The sequence below is a fragment of the Pleurodeles waltl genome, chromosome 6, assembly GCF_031143425.1.
Source record: "Pleurodeles waltl isolate 20211129_DDA chromosome 6, aPleWal1.hap1.20221129, whole genome shotgun sequence".
In the NCBI taxonomy this organism is placed as follows: Eukaryota; Metazoa; Chordata; class Amphibia; order Caudata; family Salamandridae; genus Pleurodeles; species Pleurodeles waltl.
In genome coordinates, this window is record NC_090445.1 from 1,447,862,295 (window position 1) to 1,447,882,649 (window position 20,355).

Sequence of the window (20,355 nt, forward strand, 5' to 3'; positions counted from 1 at the left end):
GATTCCATTTGAGAAAATGTTGATCTTCCAAATGCAGTTATGATTAAAAGAATCAGTCTAAACTCCTATAGGAAAATGTAAGTTTGATAGCTTGTTCGGTTTGCACTTTTATCTCTGTATGTGTACCATACCTATCATAGCTGTGTGTGCTTTAAAGTGTCCTCACCTTGGGCCTGATTTAGAAGTTGGCGGTAATGATCCCGGCATTGGTTTTCTGACTGAAAACCCATCCGCCACTATGACAGTTCGCCCACCGTATTTAGATGTTGGTGGTCCCATAGACTTTAACCCGCCTGAGTCCCGCTGACTACCCCAAGCTTTCCCATCCGCATTGACGCCGCCATAGGAAAGTACGGCTGACGGCGGGACTCCAGCCACACTTTGTGCCAAGCAGAATTTGATGTGCCATACCGCCTATTAAAAAGTGGTGGTCCGACCTCCACTTATTACTTGGCGGATTGTGGGAAAAAAGGGGGAATATTCATTGTTTCTCTCCATACCACTTCCATTTCTGTCTGGACACGACTGAACAGGACCCTCTGTCGCTGCTACCACAGTACTCTGTAGAAAACATGACTTCCCCCTATATCTGGACACGAAGGTAGGCAACCCGCATTGGCTGTGTATAATTTCAGGTTCACTGCACATGTGCACGGGACCACTACAGACATATACATGTTACAGTATTTTTTTAAATTTACCTTGACATGCACATGTCGGGGACACGGGTGGATCAGATATGGATGGGCACACATTGGTGCACAACACATATCGAACACATTCACAGCTGTCATTATGCCATCAGTATTTATTGCCAAATTAATGCTGGCACCACAATGATGGTACATTCATACTTGTCAACTGTGCCGATGTGTGCACATTGCAATGGGATCTGTACTTCTCATGTTGTGCTTGTGTTGTGTGTGTGAGTCAGTACATGTAAATGTTTGTGGAATACGATCGGCTGGGTGAAGTGGAGGGAGTTGTAGTGGGTGATGTGGCTGTATTAGTATGTGTGCCACTTGCATATGGCGTGGATGTTGTGTATTTTGAGTTGCGTTGCTGCATGCAGAATGCATGTGCATGTTGCTGTGTAGCAGTCACTGTTGTGATGTGTGTAATTTTTCTTGTGTGTGCGTGTGTTTGTGTAAATGAGTGTGTTCATTGTTGTGGTTTTGTTGTGTGTGATGCAGGAGGACCCATATATGAAGGGTAGAGAGTGTGTATGTGGTTTACCTCTATTCCACGGCGGCTGGCATTGTCCGATGTCCATTGGGTCTAGTGATGTCCTCCCTCTGTCAGCAAACTGCTGCCAGTACACATCCTGTCCAACTGTAACACTTAAAAATGGGCCTGCAGAAACACCTTGCCTGGCTGCTAGGAAGAGCATTCCGTTGTCGCGGTCTTCGGATCAGCTGTAACATATCTAAATTAGGTGGGCGGAAGACCATCAACTTGGCGGTCTTCTCGGGTGCGGTGCGATCGCCAAGATCTAAATCAGGCCCCATGTCCTCACCAGTCAGCCCCACTAAAGCAGTAGAAGTATCGAGTTACTGTAGTAGGGCAATATGTGTATTGGAGTTGGGCTCAGGGCAGTTGGAATTGGTCTCTATTTCAGGTGGCGGATGAAGCCTTTTGAAACATTCCATGCTTAGAAGACACAGGTTCTGTAAGATGCTACAGTGAAACTCAACAGGGCACCAGACAAAGGGTCTCTATGACAATAGGTGGGGTATGCTCAGGGAAGCTTTGTTTGCACATGACAGGTGGTATTCTGTGGCTTGATGTGGGGCAAACATTTATAACATGTTCTGATTAGGAGAAAACAGTGTTGACTAATAGACTGCGTTCTAGAGCCTATGGAAAATGGTCCACATATTGTTCTGTACGTCAGTGAAGTATTTATGATGAGGGAAGGAAATAGCTTTTGGCTGAATGGGATTGAGGTGAAGAGTGTGGATGGTGGAGTATTAAAACAGTGAGCAGATTTGAGTAACAGTTTGTATTCCATGACACATAATAGTTGTCTTAGTTGGACCTGGCAAAATGCTACTCCACTGAAATTATGTACACCACATCATTTTACTTTTTACAGGGTTTGTGATCATTGGAGGAGAACACCTAGGAAAGTTAGACCTTGGAATCTTCATTGCCTCCGTCATTCCTGGGGGCCCTGCAGACAAAGATGGGCACATCAAGCCTGGTGAGTATTGCAGTTACAACTCCTGATAGTCTAAATCACAAAACCAAAAGACAAATCTGCAGTCCTTTTCTGCTATTCTAAAACGAAATCCAATGGTAAAAGGGCCAGGTATGTTGTACCCCAGAATTACACTTCAGGGCCAAACAGAGCTGAACAGAGTGGGCTTCAAAAATGTTTGTTCAGTATCATAGCTCAGGTTCGTACAGCAAGACAGTATCTTGGGCCATTAAAGCCAAATCCAACAGCTCAGAATCGGTGCTTAGGTAAATTAAGTAAATTGCTCAAAACCTATGGTTTTCAGTCTTGAGTTTCTGGCAAAAAAGTAAGTCATGACAGAAGAAAACTTGAGCTTCAATTGTGACTTTCAATCACGAAACAAGCCCTTGTTTGATTGCCAGCATTAAACGTCACGCGTACAGGCATTTTAGCTAAGACATTTACACTATATGGCCTGACTTAATCACTTTATTGCATTTTAATGAATTACATTCGCTGATAACAATAGTAGGACAGAAAAAAGGTTGTCAAAATGAGAGCTTAATGTATGAAGGTCACAGAAAGTATCAGGGGAACATGGTTAGAACAGTGGGGAATAAGTGAAGAACGAAGCATTCAATCTAGAACATTAATTAGAAGCAGCATGACCTACATTAATGGAAGTGTTTTTGATTGCTCATTGCATTGGTACAGAAAGAATGCTGCAACTGCGAGGATGGGGGTTGTAAAACAGAATGGAGTATGCTGCTGTTGGAAATAAGTTAGGATGTAATGTAGAAGTGGGGCAGCATAATCAAGGATTAAAAGCCATCATTTTTCTGAGTGGTGGAACATTACTGAAAACGTTGGAGTAAGTTGAAGTTCTGTAGGCTACATACAACATTACAGGTTCATGGATGGAAGTTTAGCTTAAGAGGAATTCCCATGAATCATGAGCATGACTACCTAACTCAATACAACTCTGAGTGCCGTCTTCCTTCGAATCAGCTGCAGATCAACTGGCTCTTGATGGCTTTATTGAAGAGGCTCCAAACAAAAGTTCACACTCTTGTTCTTGTTCTAGACTTCTAGGCTTGTTGTCTTGCTATGATTAAGTGTTGAGCACTGCCAATTGATTAAGGCTACTGTAATTTCAGTCTGCAGATTGTAGGTTGTTTCTTGTAGCATCTAAAGCCCAAAACTGAAGCTTGGTATCTGGCAGTCCAGGATTCAAACTCAGTTTTAAAGAAAAAGACCTGGCACTGCTGTAATGGGCAGTCAAAGGCCAAATCTCATAATTGCTTTAAAACCTAGCTCATACTCAGTAAGAAAACAAATGAGAGCAGAATCAAAGTTTGCTTAAATCGTAGCCCAGGATCAATGCAAAGGTTTGCTCTGGTACACAAGCCAAAGACTAATGAGTACAAAAACAAAGGTCATGAATGAAGCTTGGGTAGAGTACAATACTAAAGATGAGAAAAGTGTACAGCTCTAAGATGAAGTGAAATCAAACACTTTAAAATTTGCAGTCTATTACAAAAAGCCAGCACAAATGCTTAAGTAAGATGCACTCATGATCTATAGTCTGAACTTAAGGAAAACTACTGTGCAACCTGTGATTAGATGTCAGAATTAAGGGTTGGATAATGTGAAGTCCAGAACCTAAGGTCGTAGAGAAGGAATTGTTAAAATGTACTCCAAGATCAAAGATGTTGAAAACAGCATTGATACTATACAATTGAAGCTCAAAGACTTGGACTAAAGTTTTAATAATGTGCATACAGAGACCATATCTTGGCACATTAGACATTGAATTGTGCAAAACCATAAGTTAGTACTAGTGCTCAATTGATGTGCTGTGCAGTACTGAATGTCATGAGTAAACTGCAGTCCAGCAGAGTGTGCATTTTGTTCATAGTTTGAATGGTGTGCTAAGTGTGGTGAACATTACCTATGAAAGAAAACATGAGTTATTAATCCGCCCATGAGTCTCTTTATCAGAACACACATTCTGCTTGTTTCTTTTCAGGGGGAAGATTGATCTCACTTAACAGGATAAGTCTGGAGGGTGTCACTTTTAATACAGCTGTGAATATTGTACAGAACTCACCAGAAGAAGTAGAATTGATTGTTTCTCAACCAAAAGGTTTGTAACAGCTCATGGTTTCCAAACAGTTTTATACAAAACCTTCCTTGAATCCTCTCTTTGACCTGTAACACATTCCAATAGCTCAGTTCCTTACATACCACCATTCTTAGTCCCAAACCCTTACCTCCAACCCCACTCATATACTCCCTAAATTTCTGACACAGTCCCATTACATGCCTCAAACCACTAGCCGTAGCTGCACATGCTTGTGAAACCCTGCTTCTACTAAATCTGTGCTGGAACATCTTCCTTGTAGCCCTTTTATTTGATTGCTGTCTTCCATGACTTCTCTCCATCCCATGTCACAGACACCGGAACAGCCTCTTCTCCAATCCCAATCTTTCCTCTACACCATTATATTAGTCTCCAAACATATATTCCAAACACCCTCCCTATCTCTCATATCTTCTGACTCCTGCACTCACTATCATGTTCCAGACCTTGATCGGATCTCTACCCCACCAACAATCCTGCTTTAATTTGCTTACCCCAACCCCAACATGAACCCTTCCCCCACTATTTGTTCCCAGCTCCAACATCATTGCATGCCCTAAATCTTTTATCTCTACAGCCATCCCAAATCTCTGCTCGACCCATTTGTTCTGGACATATCTCTTATGCCTGTTACTTCACATTACCTTCTGTACAAGTTTAATCCCACATGTATCTCTTATGCCAGTCTGGCCCCTTCTATTGAAACCTGCTAATGTTCTCACCCTATTTTCACAGGAACACTGGAGGGCGTGCTGACCAAAAGCAACAGTGTTAGCTCAGGAATATCAGCCACAGGGAGTGAGCGAAGCAGCCACGCCTCTTACTCTATGGAGCCAGGGAGCCATCTTGAGCATCACATAAAAGGAAGCCGTCATGGCCCTGCAACAAGTCAAAATCCTCACATAAAGGAACAGTGGCCGAATCGTGATTCTCAAACAAATTATGACTCTCCCACTAATGAATGGAGCAGTAGCACCGCCTTATCTTCTCAGGGACTGGAGCTGAATACATCCATCCTGGAAGGTGTGCTATCTCGGGCGTTGGAGTCCGGAAGGAGCTCTGTGGATCCCGCACATTCACGGAATAGAATTGGTAACAAGGTAACCGCCTAAGTGGATTGGCAGTTTCATAACTCTTACACCTTGATGTAGCAAAGCTGTAGACGTCCCTTTCCATTGTACCTCAGTGCAAAACAGCTCTCCAAAAAATGCCATCAAAGGCTCCTCCCAGGTGTCAGTTGATATTAAAATCTCTACATTTCTATACTAATAAGTTTGCAATACTACTCAACCCCATCATTGGTTTAGTAATTGCTCATTTACTTGGGCTGCCTTGTTTCTATTTTATGGCAATGCATTCTCTGTTCCAGTAGCTATAAACCCTGATTATTATAATTGCAGTGTCCTCCGTGATGAGCAAATGAAGGTAAGTACAAGACTCGGGTCTGAGGATCAGACTTTACCTATGCCGCATGAAGAACATTCTGAAGGAACTGTACCTCTGCTACATAATGAGCAGGCATTACACCAGCTGGGTGCTTTTTTTTTTAGATAAGCATGGGCATAAAGACGTTTTGGAGTGTATAAAGTAGTACTGCTGTAATACTGTTTTACATACTCTTATATTCCTTTGTAAATTAGCCCCAAAACATTTAAGATGGAAATATAATGGAAATGTTCAGGGATTAGTCCTATGCAGTCATGTGCAGTCTTTTCTATACAAATAAAAAAGGTCTATGTTCTTTTTCACTTGCACTAATATACTAATGTGGAATTTCAGTCGCTGGCTGATTTGCAAAGCCATATAAGAGTATGTAAAAAACATTGTTGCTGTAGTATTACTTTGCGTACTCATGAATGGTTTTGTCTTACATCCCAACTAGTTCACTCCAGACTCACTGAGCGTAGCCTTTCCTTATGTACAAGCCAATACACAAGAACCATTATGTCAAGAGCCATCAGACCACGTTTCATCCCTTTCTTTAATATGAATATGAAGCTTGACCTCATAAACTGAGAGATCAAGTCGTCCCCTGCCTTTCCCGCAGACACAAGGCCCAAACTTCATCCAGGCAAAATGAAGAGTAATTCACCCCAGATAGATGGACAGAACACTTCGGGCCATATTTATACTTTTTGACGCAAAACTGCGCTAACGCAGTTTTGCGCCAAAAAAATTAGCGCCGGCTAATGCCATTCTGAAGCGCCATGCGACGCTGTATTTATTCAATGACGTTAGCCGGCGTTAGCCGCCTGCGCTGTCTGGTGTGCGTTGAAAAAAACGACGTACACCAGCCAGCGCCGGCGTAGGGGGGAAATGGCGTATGGGCGTCCACAAATGGTGCAAGTCAGGCTGAGGCAAAAAAATCGCCAGAACCCGATTTGCGCCATTTTTTTACGACGCCCATCCCCCATTGAAATGACTCCTGTCTTAGCAAAGACAGGAGTCATGCCCCCTTGCCCAATGGCCATGCCCAGGGGACTTCTGTCCCCTGGGCATGGCCATTGGGCATAGTGGCATGTAGGGGGACACAAATCAGGCCCCCCTATGCCACAAAAAAAAAAAAAAAATAATACTTACCTGGACTTACCTTAATGTCCCTGGGGTGGGTCCCTCCATCCTTGGGTGTCCTCCTGGGGTGGGCCAGGGTGGCAGGGGGTGTCCCTGGGGGCAGGGGAGGGCACCTCTGGGCTCATTCTGAGCCCACAGGTCCCTTAACGCCTGCCCTGACCCAGGCGCTAAAATCCGGCGCTAATGCGGGTTTTTTAGACCCGCCCACTCCTGGGCGTCATTTTTGCCCGGGAGTATAAATACGACGCATATGCATCGGAGTCATTTTTTAAGACGGGAACGCCTACCTTGCATATCATTAACGCAAGGAAGGTGTTCACGCAAAAAAATGACGCTAACTCCATGAACTTTGGCGCTAGACGCATCTAACGCCAAAGTATAAATATAGAGTTAGTTTTGCGTCGAATTTGCGTTGAAAAAAACGACGCAAATTCGGCGCAAACGGAGTATAAATATGCCCCTTCATCTCTGGTACAGGAAAAGCAAAGTTCACTCCAGGTAAAGGAATTGAAAGCTTACACTGCCTTCAGTGGAAGTATATGCACAGCACTACACCTCGGGCCGTATTACAGAATACAGCGCACTCTTCTTGTTTGCGCCCGGCACCCCTTTCAAAAGGTGCGTCCAGTGCAAACAACGAGAGTGTGCTGATTTTATACTGAGAGACTTATTTATAAGCCCCTTGTGTCGTCGGTGCGCCACTTTTTATATGGAAAAATGTGATGTAGTAAAACTTTGGGGCATATTTATACTCCGTTTGCGCTGAATTTGTGTCGTTTTTTTCGACGCAAATTCGACGCAAAACTAACTCCATATTTATACTTTGGCGTTAGACGCGTCTAGCGCCAAAGTTCATGGAGTTAGCGTCATTTTTTTGCGTGAACACCTTCCTTGCGTTAATGATATGCAAGGTAGGCGTTCCCGTCTTAAAAAATGACTCTGATGCATATGCGTCGTATTTATACTCCCGGGCAAAAATGACGCCCGGGAGTGGGTGGGTCTAAAAAACCCGCATTAGCGCCGGATTTTAGCGCCTGGGTCAGGGCAGGCGTTAAGGGACCTGTGGGCTCAGAATGAGCCCAGAGGTGCCCTCCCCTGCCCCCAGGGACACCCCCTGCCACCCTTGCCCACCCCAGGAGGACACCCAAGGATGGAGGGACCCACCCCAGGGACATTAAGGTAAGTCCAGGTAAGTATTTTTTTTTGTGGCATAGGGGGGCCTGATTTGTGCCCCCCTACATGCCACTATGCCCAATGACCATGCCCAGGGGACAGAAGTCCCCTGGGCATGGCCATTGGACAAGGGGGCATGACTCCTGTCTTTGCTAAGACAGGAGTCATTTTAATGGGGGATGGGCGTCGTAAAAAAATGGCGCAAATCGGGTTGAGGCGATTTTTTTGCCTCAGCCTGACTTGCACCATTTGTGGACGCCCATATGCCATTTTCCCCCTACGCCGGCGCTGGCTGGTGTACGTCGTTTTTTTCAACGCACACCAGACAGCGCCGGCGGCTAACGCCGGCTAACGTCATTGAATAAATACGGCGCCCGCATGGTGCTTCAGAATGGCGTTAGCCGGTGCTAATTTTTTTGGCGCAAAACTGCGTTAGCGCAGTTTTGCGTCAAAAAGTATAAATATGGCCCTTAATCACTGGGGGAGAAACTCTCGGCTGTTAGCACAGCACTAGGCTGATAACCGCTTTATCACTCATGACACATTTCAACCCACGATACTAAATCGATGGGTAAGCACATGTGAAAACTGTTTTTCTGCTGTCAAGTTTACCTCTAGATTTAACATGTGGTCTAAAGGGCACCTAGGGTGATGTATGCCCTGCTACTCTGTACCATGTTATGAACTAATCTGAAAGCACCCAGAGTAGAACCAACACGGCATGGGCCACTACCCGTGCCATCTGTTTGATGCACCCTAGTATAACAAATGGTGGTATATCAGACCGTATGACATTCAGGGGCTGTATAACAAGTGAGGTGCGCAATCCAACAACCACACTGTCAATACTGTGTGGCTCAACGTAACATTGTGAAAATGCGGTTGTTTGCACGCATGATTTCAAAGTGGCGCACTTTGCTTATTGGTGCTTTAAGCATTGTGGAAAATGTACAAACAACTCAGGAGCGGTGAACTCTAAAGTTCATGTTCACAGAAATTCAATAGCATAGGGACAGATGTACTAAAAATTGATTCACAAAACGTTATCACAAATTGTGCACTAACTTTTTGCAAATCAGTTCTGATTTTGAAGTGGGTGGCTGTTTGAGCTACCTCTTGAGTGTTTATGATATAGGTCACAAATTTGGACTCACTTTCATTGGATGTCATCACAGGTTTGTTGACTTGTTGGGGTCAGCAGACTACCATGTCTGTAATCGGATTTAAATAAAGTGCAATTTTTTTTAATGCAGCCTGTTTTTGAGTAAAGAAATGGGTCAGCATGTTAAAAATGTACTGTTTTAATAAATGCTTAAGAGTTAGCAGTTTCCATGGACTACTGCCATCTCCCAAACAAACTATTCATTTTGTTTCACAAAGGGTAGGAAATGCAAGAGGGCCCCTTTACCTTTCCGAATGGGTTGCTACCTCCTTCTACAAGCCAGTAACCTATCAGTAGTCGCAAGCAATTAATGTATAGCCTGTTGAGTTGGAATATGGAAGGGGCGCCCTAAACACGCTCCTTCCAAATTGATTTTATAATGCAGTTCTTGACCCATTTTGTTATTTGTGAACCACCTACTGAACTGCAAATTGGGTTTAGCACATTTATAAAAGCCAGTTAGTAGGTGGAAATCCTGTGATTTAGTGAATCGCAGACTTGACAACTGTTATATACTTTGTACATCTGGGGCCATCTTACACATAGGGTGCACTTTCTCTGTTTACACCATGGGGCACCTTAAAGCAGGTGCACAAGGCGCAAACAGAGAAAGCGCGCCCTACTACATTAAATGCACCTACCCGGGGCAGCTGCGAACTCGTGCTGCCCTAAGGGCAGTACATTCAAGTGAAAAATGGAGCGGCTTTGAAACGACCGCTCCATGTTTCACTGTGCAGGCGGCAACTTTTAAAGGGAATTATAGATTCCCTTTCAGGTGGGTCCAGTGAGTGACTACACCCACCTGCAAGGGGGATGTGTGGGGGGTTCATCGGACCCCCTTACTCCCCTCGAGAGGGCTGTCATCAAGGGACGCACTTTCAATACCCCTCCTGACAGCTTCTTTGCCTCTGCCCCCTTGTCTATAATACAACGCGAACATAGAGGCAAAGGGGTTCCCTCATTTGCATGAGTCCACACACCCATGCAAATGAGGGAACACCCTCTGGTGATAGCTCTGGTGCTATATGTGTGCCAGTGCTTTCTGTATTACAGACAAAACCACACAAGCATCTTCGGTCCTTTCTGTAATACCAAAGCGCTGATAGCGATTAATCAGTAGTAAACTTCCAGTTCGCAAAATTTTCTAAGCGTCACATCAGGACAAAATTTTCTAAATGCACGTGTGCGCTTTTTTTTTAACACATTTGTTTTTTTTTATGGTTTGGAGTGTAGTTTCAAACTTAAATGCACAGCAGTGTGAAACAAATATTGGCTGACGGGTAAACTGGCAGTGTTCACTGCCCTCTTCATAAAATTCATACCAAACAAAAGTTCATTCTTTCCACGCAAGAATTAACATTATTTCCTTACTGCTGGTACGTGCTCTAGGTACAGCCACTAAATACTGTGTGTCTCAAACTAACATTGTGAAAATGCGGATTGGATGCATGATTACATACTGGTGCTGTGCAAACTTTCCAAACAAGTCAGGAGCAGAGAACTCAAAAATGTATCTTTCATAGAAATTCCAGAGCATAGGAACAGATGTACTAAAACTGATTCGCAAAAAGTCATCGCATATTGTGCACCAACTTTTTGCCCATTCAGCAGAGCTGCTACAGATCTAACAGGGCATAAGTTGCACATCTGAACGGCAGTCCCACTTCTTAACAGGGCTGTTGTTTTTTAAGTGCGATCTTCTGAGCAATTCTCGGCAGGACTGCTGTGCATTTAATGTGATAGGGCCTGCACACTACAGTGGCGCTGCTGTCCCGTCAATGGGTTAGTTCCAGCTCCTGCCAGAAGTAATCACTTTTTCTCTCAACAGCGCTGCTACAGTTTGAATGAGACAATACATGCACCTTTCAAATGGGATGCTAAACATACCAGACAACATCGGAACTGAGGGAGCTATGTTATTAAACTGATACTGTCAGAATTTCTCAGCGGCAATGATATATTCTTAATGGAACAGTACTGGACGTTCCCTTCAAGACTGCTTATATCTTAATTCAGTAGTGCATCAAAAACTATACAAGGTTGCTATACTTTAATACGTTTAATAGTGCATTAGATCTCTAGCCGCTCTGCTGAGAGAGGCTGTTCTGTCTCATTTTATCCCTAGCAGCTCTGCTGGGAGGTGCCTGTTCTGTCTCATCAAATCTCTACCAGCTCTGCTGGGAGGTGCCTGTTCTGTCTCATCAAATCTCTAGCAACTCTGCTGAAAGGTGTCAGTTCTATCTCATTACATCTTTAGCAGTTCTGCTGAGAGGCGCCTGGCCTGTTCTTTCTCTCTAAGGGCCACATGTACAAAGATCCGGATTTGCGACTCGCAAATTGCGAGTCGCAAAACCGGATGTACAACAATGTACTTTACACTGTTCGCGATTCGCAATGGGGTCGCAAATGACCTACCTCATGAATATTAATGAGGTAGGTCGCAATTTGCAACCCCATTGACCACCATGCCATTCCCATGGGACCCCTTCCTGTTTGCGAATGGGTTAGCACCAGTATGAAACTGGTGCTAACTGCGATTGTTTTGTGACCGCATTCACGTTCACAAACAATGCGACATCTCGCTGCGACTTGCAAATAGGAAGGGAACGGCCCTTCCTAATTGCGACTCGCAAACCTATTCTGCAATTCGGTAAATAGATCACCGAATCGCAAAATAGGCTCTGTACATACCAAACTGTTTTTTTCCTGTCGCAAACGGTATGATTCTGCGAATCTTGCCGTTTGCAACAGGAAAAATGGTACGTACATGTGCCCTTTAATCTCTAGCAGTTCTGCCGAGAGGCGCCTCTTCCTCCTTTATTAAATCTCTAGCAACTCTGCCGAGTGGTACCTATTCTGTCTCACTGAAATGGCCCACCCAGTTCCCACCAATAAAGCAGCCTCCCAATGAGTACTGGTACAGTCTGGATTTAAGGGATAATCTCAAGGGTGACAAGTCATTGCTGCATCCTACTAAAAGTGTGGCAGCTTTGCAAATTGATTAATTAATGGCCTTTTTAAAAGTATAGCAGCTGCTCTGAAAAAAGAGCTAGTTTCCCATATTTCCAACCAGTGTGCACTACACCTACTATGGTTGTAAAACGGAGCTCAGACTCCCCAGCTGTCGCTGTTGAGTGTACCTACGAGTTGGAGTTCCATCTTCAGACATATAGGGCCATATTTATACTTTTTGACGCACAACTGCGCCAACGCAGTTGTGCGTCAAAAAATCTAACGCCGGCTAACGCCATTCTGAAGCGCCATGCGGGCGCCGTATTTATTCAATGACGTTAGCCGGCGTTAGCCGGCGGCGCTGCCTGGTGTGCGTAAAAAAAATGACGTACACCAGGCAGCGCCGGCGTAGGGGAATATGGAGCTTGGGCGCCAAAAAATGGGGCAAGTCAGGCTGAGGCAAAAATATCGCCTCAACCCGATTTGCGCCATTTTTTTCGACTCCCAACCCCCATTGAAATGACTCCTGTCTTAGCAAAGACAGGAGTCATGCCCCCTTGCCCAATTGCCATGCCCAGGGGACTTCTGTCCCCTGGGCATGGTCATTGGGCATAGTGGCATGTAGGGGGGCACAAATCAGGCCCCCCTATGCCACAAAAAAAAATAATAATAATTACTTACCTGAACTTACCTTATGTTCCCTGGGATGGGTACCTCCATCCTTAGGCGTCCTCCTGGGGTGGGCAAGGGTGACAGGGGGGGTCCCTGGGGGCATGGGAGGGCACCTCTGGGCTCCTTCCGAGCCCACAGGTCCCTTAACGCCTGCCCTGACCAGGCACTAAAAAACCATGCAAAAGCAGCTGGACGTCATTTTTTTTGACCCGCCCACTCCCGGGCGTGATTTTTGCCCGGGAGTGTAAATACGGCACACATGCCTCGGAGTCAATTTTTTAGACGGGAACGCCTACCTTGCATATCATTAACGCAAAGTAGGTGTCCATGCTAAAAAATGACGCAAACTCCATGGACTTTGGCGCTAGACGCGTCTAACGCCAAAGTATAAATATGGAGTTAGTTTTGCGTCGGAATTGCGTAAAAAAAAACAACGCAATTCCGGCGCAAACAGAGTATAAATATGCCCCATAGCCTCTCAAAGTAAGGCACACTACACATATCCGCACTCATATTCCTCCCACTGAAACCTTTCATTGTGGAAAAGGCAAACCTTACTGGCTTTGTCACTACTGTCAAGAAATATCCCTGTGCAGCTGAAGAATTTTATTTGCGTACTGGTTCAAATCGAGCCAGTTCATTTTGTGGTTGGAAATGCGAAAGAGTGCCCAGTGCATGAAGCCCGAGTTCAGAGCCACATTTGATGTGATTTATACAGCGCTGAGTCTCGATGGCTTATAGTGCTGTTTTCAAAACACAAGGGAAAGGGGTTGGGAGAGCTGGATCTTAGGAAGGGCAAGGCTTCAGTTAGTGGGGGAGAGCTGGATCTTAGGAAGGGCAAGGCTTCAGTTAGTGGGGGTACGGATGTTTTACCACATGGGCACCGTTGGGCCAAAGGCTGGCCGCTTACTGCTTTTTATTAGTTCTAAAACAGTGAAAGGCAAAAGATAACTAGTTAAATGAGAAACTCATATTAATTAATGTACACGTTTCAGGCCTGGCAACCCTTATCTCATTCTTACAGTTATTGAGAGGAAGAACATACCAACAGGGATGGACTGCGGAACCAAAGGCAGCCTGGCAAAAATGTTCAAACCAGCCATGCTCTTTCCATCTTCATGTGCAGTTTCTCTCTCTTGCTTTCCATCCATTCTCTCGTTCTCCTCTCCTCTCCCTCTTCTCCCCCTCTGATGGCTGTCTGTCTACCTCCTTCTATTTCTCTCTGAGCCTTCTCTGTCTGCTGCATTTAACCTTGTGGAGCTGGGGAAATTGACAAAGGCACCAGGAGAGGCCCTGAGCTTTCAAAAATGGCCTCCAAAGGCTCCTGTCCCTGGGGAACCCCCGGTGGAATAAAAGGCCTATCCAGCCCTGTGAATCAGCAGAAATTCAGAATGCAGGGCAATGGAAATGAGGCTTATTACACTATGGACGGTAAACAGAGCTGTATAATACATGGGATTCTGCAATCCTTGTATAGACGACTGTCTCTAATGTCTTTATAATCAACGACTTGTGATGCACCCAGGTGCTGATTATAAATAAAAAACATCAAAACTCAACTGTCATGTCACGAAGCAGCTGTTTGAAGCATCAAACATGAAATGTTACTCTTTTTTTCTTCTGCTCTATTTATCTAGCTTACAGTAACTAGCAGAAAGAACGTTTATTTTTTCCACCCCTTAGATAATTATAGGAAAGTTTGAATCTTTCTGCATGTTTCTACACATTCCGAACTACTGCAGCTTTTTTTAAAAAAATAAACAGACTTGTATTGAACTGTTTCTAAAATCTGTTTTCAGCTAATATCTAACAAGTTTTTGATGTGTTTAATTTTGCACTAGAGGTTCTATTTTTATTCTTCATGTTTTTAAACATACTGCCTCTTTCACATGTAAGTGCTATGCACCAAGGTTTTACGTGGTTTGTGGGAAAGGTAACTGTGTGACCATGTATTATGTGGGTTAATGTAACCCCGAACTGTACATAAGGATATTGCAAGTCACTTTGGAATTCCATAACCCTATAATGGAACTCAGCCTTTGGTCTCGTTCCTCTATACGGTTATGAAACTCTTCAGTGACTTGCAATATCATTATAGTGAACAGCAGGAGAGACTTTGGCGGTCATTCTGACCCTGGCGGTAAAAACCGCCAGGGCCGTGGTCCGCGGGAGCACCGCCAACAGGCTGGCGGTGCTCCTTTGGGCATTCTGACCGCGGCGGTACAGCCGCGGCCAGAAACGGAAAGTCGGCGGTGTACCGCCGGCTTTCCGCTGCCCATGGGAATCCTCCATGGCGGCGCAGCTTGCTGCGCCGCCATGGGGATTCCGACCCCCATACCGCCATCCTGTTCCTGGTGGTTTCGGCCGCCAGGAACAGGATGGCGGTATGGGGTGTCCTGGGGCCCCCGTAAGAGGGCCCCACTTAGAATTTCAGTGTCTGCTTAGCAGACACTGAAATTCGCGACGGGTGCTACTGCACCCGTCGCACCCCTTCCACTCCGCCGGCTCCATTCGGAGCCGGCTTCCTCGTGGAAGGGTGTTTCCCGCTGGGCTGGCGGGCGGCCTTTTGGCGGTCGCCCGCCAGCCCAGTGGGAAACCCAGAATGACCGCCGCGGTCTTTTGACCGCGGTACGGTCTTCTGGCGGTTCCCGCTTGGCGGGCGGCTCCCGCCGCCCGCCAAGCTTAGAATCACCCCCTTTATCTCTTATATATTATACAAACGCACACACTGTATAGTAAATACTAGCAGAGAAAGCACTTCTCTCCCCACCATCAACACACTACCCTACACCCTTTACATGATATACAGTGATAGTATACTCAGGCTGAACTCCCTGTTGGATACACAGTAGCATTCGCTGTACTTTTTTTCAGGAATAATCAATTTACACAAAGCTAAACACACTGTATGAGACAGATTTTCATTTTGCAAATTGTTGTAGCCACAAGGTGGCATCCTCTGATAGTGTAATGCACACAGAGTAATGTGAACATTGCATATAATACATTTACATTATTGGGTTGTACACAATGTATGACCTACACCCACTAAATACCTAATGTTGTTTCCACTTTATGATCGACCCATACATTTACAGTATTTATGGTGCGGTATCTACTGAATGAACTTTCTATATTGTTCTAACCGTTTGATAATATACTCTGTAAATATAGACAGTGCTGTACAGCACATTTAATTTATATTTTTTTGGTGTCATAGGAGGAGTCCTCTCGCTCTGATGTGAAGCCTGGAGAGCGATATTGTGTGACATTAGTGAAGGAGGATGGCAGCCTCGGAGTCAGCGTCACAGTGAGTGTGCACTTTATGAAGCAACAAAATCTATTCAGTGACATCCCACCTACCTGTCACCACTGTAATTACTGAGCACATAACACTCAATGCACCAGGGTAACATTGGCCCCCATTACGACCCTGGCGGACTGCAGTATTTTGGAGAATAGTACTGCCAACAGGCTGGCATTACTCCTCCCCAACCCAAACCGCCAATGTACCACTCCATCCGCCAGGGCGGTAACAGCCGCCGGGCTGGAGTCTTCAGTCTCCAGCCAGGCAGCTGTCACTGCCCCACCTGTAGGATTATGACCCCATGATTTTCGTGGCTTCCTTACCGCCACGAAAACTATGGCGGTAGGCACAATCAGTAACAGGGAATTCCTTCCTCACTACCATGCATGCACACATGCATTCAACACGCCACACACCTGCATGCACGCACCCACAAACATACACCCACACCCCCACACACACACACACACAACACCCCCCACCCTCCTCCCCTGTCAGAGCACCCGACTTACCTGATTGTAGGGGGTCCTCCGGCAAGAGACGGGACGGGGTGCTGCTGCCAGCAGCAGCGTCCGCCAGAAGAACACTGCCAGGCCGTATCATGAAACGGTCTGCCGCAGTCTACTAGCGTGGCACAGCTGCTGGCAGTAGTGCCACCTTACCGCCATCCGCCGCCATGGCTGCAGCCGGAATTCTGCCATCCTTCTGGTGGAATTCTGGCTACGGTCATAATATGGCAGACAACAGGTAGCTGCGGTGACGGTCTTTTGGCGGCCGTTGCTGCGGCGGTAGGTGGTCAGTACCGCCATTGTCATAATGAGGGCCATAGTGTCTTGAGTCGCTTATAGTCACTGCTGAGCATCTCTAGTTAGTCTGTACAGATTTAGCCAAAGGCAATTCCAAAGAGAACCTACAACTCAGTGAGCTTTAGTCGACATTCCACAAAACCCCCTAATCCTCCTATCCACATACGGGGGGGGCAAGGGCACATTGAAGCACCCTTCACTGTCTTTTCAAATAGAGGGCACCAGGCGTGGTTGCATCATTGTCAGACCTGTTGTTTGGGGACAGAAATTAACAAGCACAGTGCAATATATTTATCAATTATTTCAAAAACTAGCCCAATATAGTCTAAAAACAGGAAAAGGTTAAAAATGGAATGCAACTATGCAAAAGGTTGAGTGATGTCAGAAATGTCCAAGATGGCGGTGCACAACTTGGACTAATGGAAGGAAATTTTAAAGCTCGGTGGAATTTTCAGTGACTTAAATTTACGAAGAGCAGACACAGCTTACCCCTATATACTTACTTTCACTATATTTAGGATGCAATATTTAGCTCATAACGTGCCTGCCCTTCAGTGCTTCTTCCGATATACTTTTTGCCTTTTTGCATACTTCATGAGGTTTCATGTGAGTTGTCTGACCTTCCTCTTAGTCATCGACCAAATATCATGTGATTCATAGATGGTTTAGGCAATCTTTTTCTGGTTGAATTCTTTCTTCTGTCCTAACACATCCATTGAGCTACTTCAGAGGATCTAGCATTGGAGAGTACATTGATGTGCAAGGTCACTTGTGCCCTGGTGCCATTGATAAAGTTTACTTTGCAAGTTTTAATCCATGCCTTTAGTATATATCATATTCCAGAATTTGTCATGCAGTGTCACTTTTCCAAATCACATGGTGACCTAGTAAAGACTGAATTGCCAGATGCCTCCTTTTTAAATCACAAAAGGAAGACAATTTAATATGAAGGTTTTTCTTTTCAGTTAACCTGATTACTGTTGGGCAGAAATACAAAGACCCATCACGCTAGCTGAGTTCAAAAGGGGTACATACAGTTAAAACAACTTGAGGTATATTGGAAGATAGATAGATTTGTTACACTACCTCCAGTCCATGACTAGCACTGCTAAGCACATAGGCCCTCATTACAACCCTGGTGGTCTTCGACCACCAGGGTTGTTGTGGCGGAATACCATTAACTGCAGTGCGCCTCTCCTGTTTATTACTGGTGTTGCACAGCAACTCTCCTCCAGGTTATTACTGCCAATGAACATCACCTCCCCGCTTGATTATTACTGGTGCTGCACAGTAACTTCTGTTTATTACAGGCACGGCACAATGCCTCTTCACCTGTTTATCACTGGCACTGCACAGGACCTATCCTCCTTTTTTTATTACTGGCACTGCACAGCACCTTTACTCCTTTTTAGGTCGCAGCCTACCAAACAGCACAGCTATCTGGTTTGCCAAAGACATTTTTTGGACATTCAGAAAGCTGACCTTGGAATGTATTCTTCCCGATGCTTGTCATTGGCTCTGTGGTTTGTAACTAACATATTTTGCTTTCCATTTGCTGGTTTTATTTGTTTTTGGCTGTCCTACTTGACTTTGTACCTTCCCTTGCCCAAATCTTATTCACAGTATCCTTCTGAGTGAGGTCTGTAAATCTTGTTTTTGTCTTGTTACATTTGCTGTGCATTCAAAAAGTGAGGTAAAATGTCAGGCACTGTCTTTGAGGGCTCTTGTTCACTTTTCTTTCTTTGACTCCAAAGTGAGAGGATTTATGTGACAATCTTGCTGGATATTGGGGGTAGGAAAGAGTTATTTTCAGCACATGACAACATTGAAATGAACTGTGTAAGTATTTCAGAATGTCAGACTTAAGAACACAAAGGAAGCACAGTTTTTGTTATTTCTGAATTGTGTTGGAAACAAATACTTTAATATGATCTAAACAAATTATTACACTAGGTGACGTAATTCCTACACATTTCCATCTGGGCACTGTATAGTTTTATTAGTAAAACTGTATGCCTGTGCAAATGTAATAGTCATTTCTATTGAAAATGTGTTGTCTGTAATGGCAGTGTGCTACCACACCATGAATACTCCACTCTACACGACTCCACTCTACTCTGCACCACTCCACACCACTGCACCCTTCTCTGCACTACTCCATTTTACACCACTCCATGCCACTGCACTCTGCACCACTCCACTCTACATCACTGCACTCTGTGCCACTTCATGCTGCTATGCCAATGCACTCTTTGCCACTCTATTCTGCACCACTGCACTCTTTGCCACTGCACTCTACACCACTCCAGTCTAGGCAACACCAATCTACTCTGCACAGCTACACTCTATGCCACTGTACTCTTCGCCACTGCTCTGTACAGCACCGCACTCTATGCCAATACACTGTATGCCAATGCATATTACACTGTAACACTCCACTCTATGCCTCTTCACTCTGTGCCATCCACTGTATGCCAGTCTAATCTACTCTGCACCACTGCTCTTTGTCACTGCACTCTACATCACTTTACTCTTTGCCATTACATTCTATGCCACTCTAGGCAGCTGCACTCTACCCTGCACTATTCCACTCTGCACTATTTCACTGTACTCTAAAGCAATCCACTGTATGACACTGCACTGTATACCACTCTGCATCACTCCATTCTACTCTTAACCACTGAGCTCTACACCAATGCACTTTACTCTGTATCACTGTAATCTACACATCTGCTCTTTATGCCACTCTACACCACTTCACTCTGGCACTATACTCTGCAACACTGCACTCTCCGCCACTGAAGTCTCTGCCACTCCACTCTGCACCACTCCACTTTAGGCTACTCCACTCTATGCCACTGCACTCTACAGCACTGCACTCGACTCTGTGTCACTGCACTCTATGCCACTCCACTTTACTCTGCATCACTCCACTTTGTGCCACTCCAATCTGCACTACTGCACTCTGCTATGCACCACTCCGATCTACGCCATTGCATTCTACGACGCTACATTGTATGCAGCTGCACTCAAAGCCACTATACTCTGCGACACTCTATGCCAGTGCACTGTACTCCAGTCCACTCTACTCTATGCCACTCCAGTGTATGTCACTTTACACGATTCCACACTATGCCACTCCAATACACGTCACTCTCTGACACTCCACTCTACAACACTCTACTACAATCTTTGCCGTTCCATTCTATGACATTCCACACCTCCCTCAGCTACGCCACTAACTTTTAGCCATGCTGAGCGGCAGCCTTGCTGGTGTACAACATGGCTAAAACACATTGGCTAATCCAATAGCTCTTGCATAGGCGAGACTTATTGGCTTTGCCTATGCTTGTTTATTACTGGCACGCCACCGCCCCTGTTTATTACTGG

The 20,355-nt window shown here is 45.1% G+C and overlaps 1 protein-coding gene across 1 annotated transcript in view; it reads left to right on the plus strand.

The window, feature by feature from the left end:
- The window catches only part of FRMPD2 (FERM and PDZ domain containing 2), a 393,759-nt gene that overhangs the window by 183,803 nt on the left and 189,601 nt on the right, over positions 1-20,355 (plus strand). Inside the window, exons 19-22 of the mRNA XM_069240896.1 lie at positions 2,096-2,203; positions 4,209-4,325; positions 5,058-5,422; positions 16,073-16,162. Of these exons, the coding sequence (XP_069096997.1) occupies positions 2,096-2,203; positions 4,209-4,325; positions 5,058-5,422; positions 16,073-16,162 (680 nt within the window). The remainder of the gene's footprint in view (positions 1-2,095; positions 2,204-4,208; positions 4,326-5,057; positions 5,423-16,072; positions 16,163-20,355) is intronic.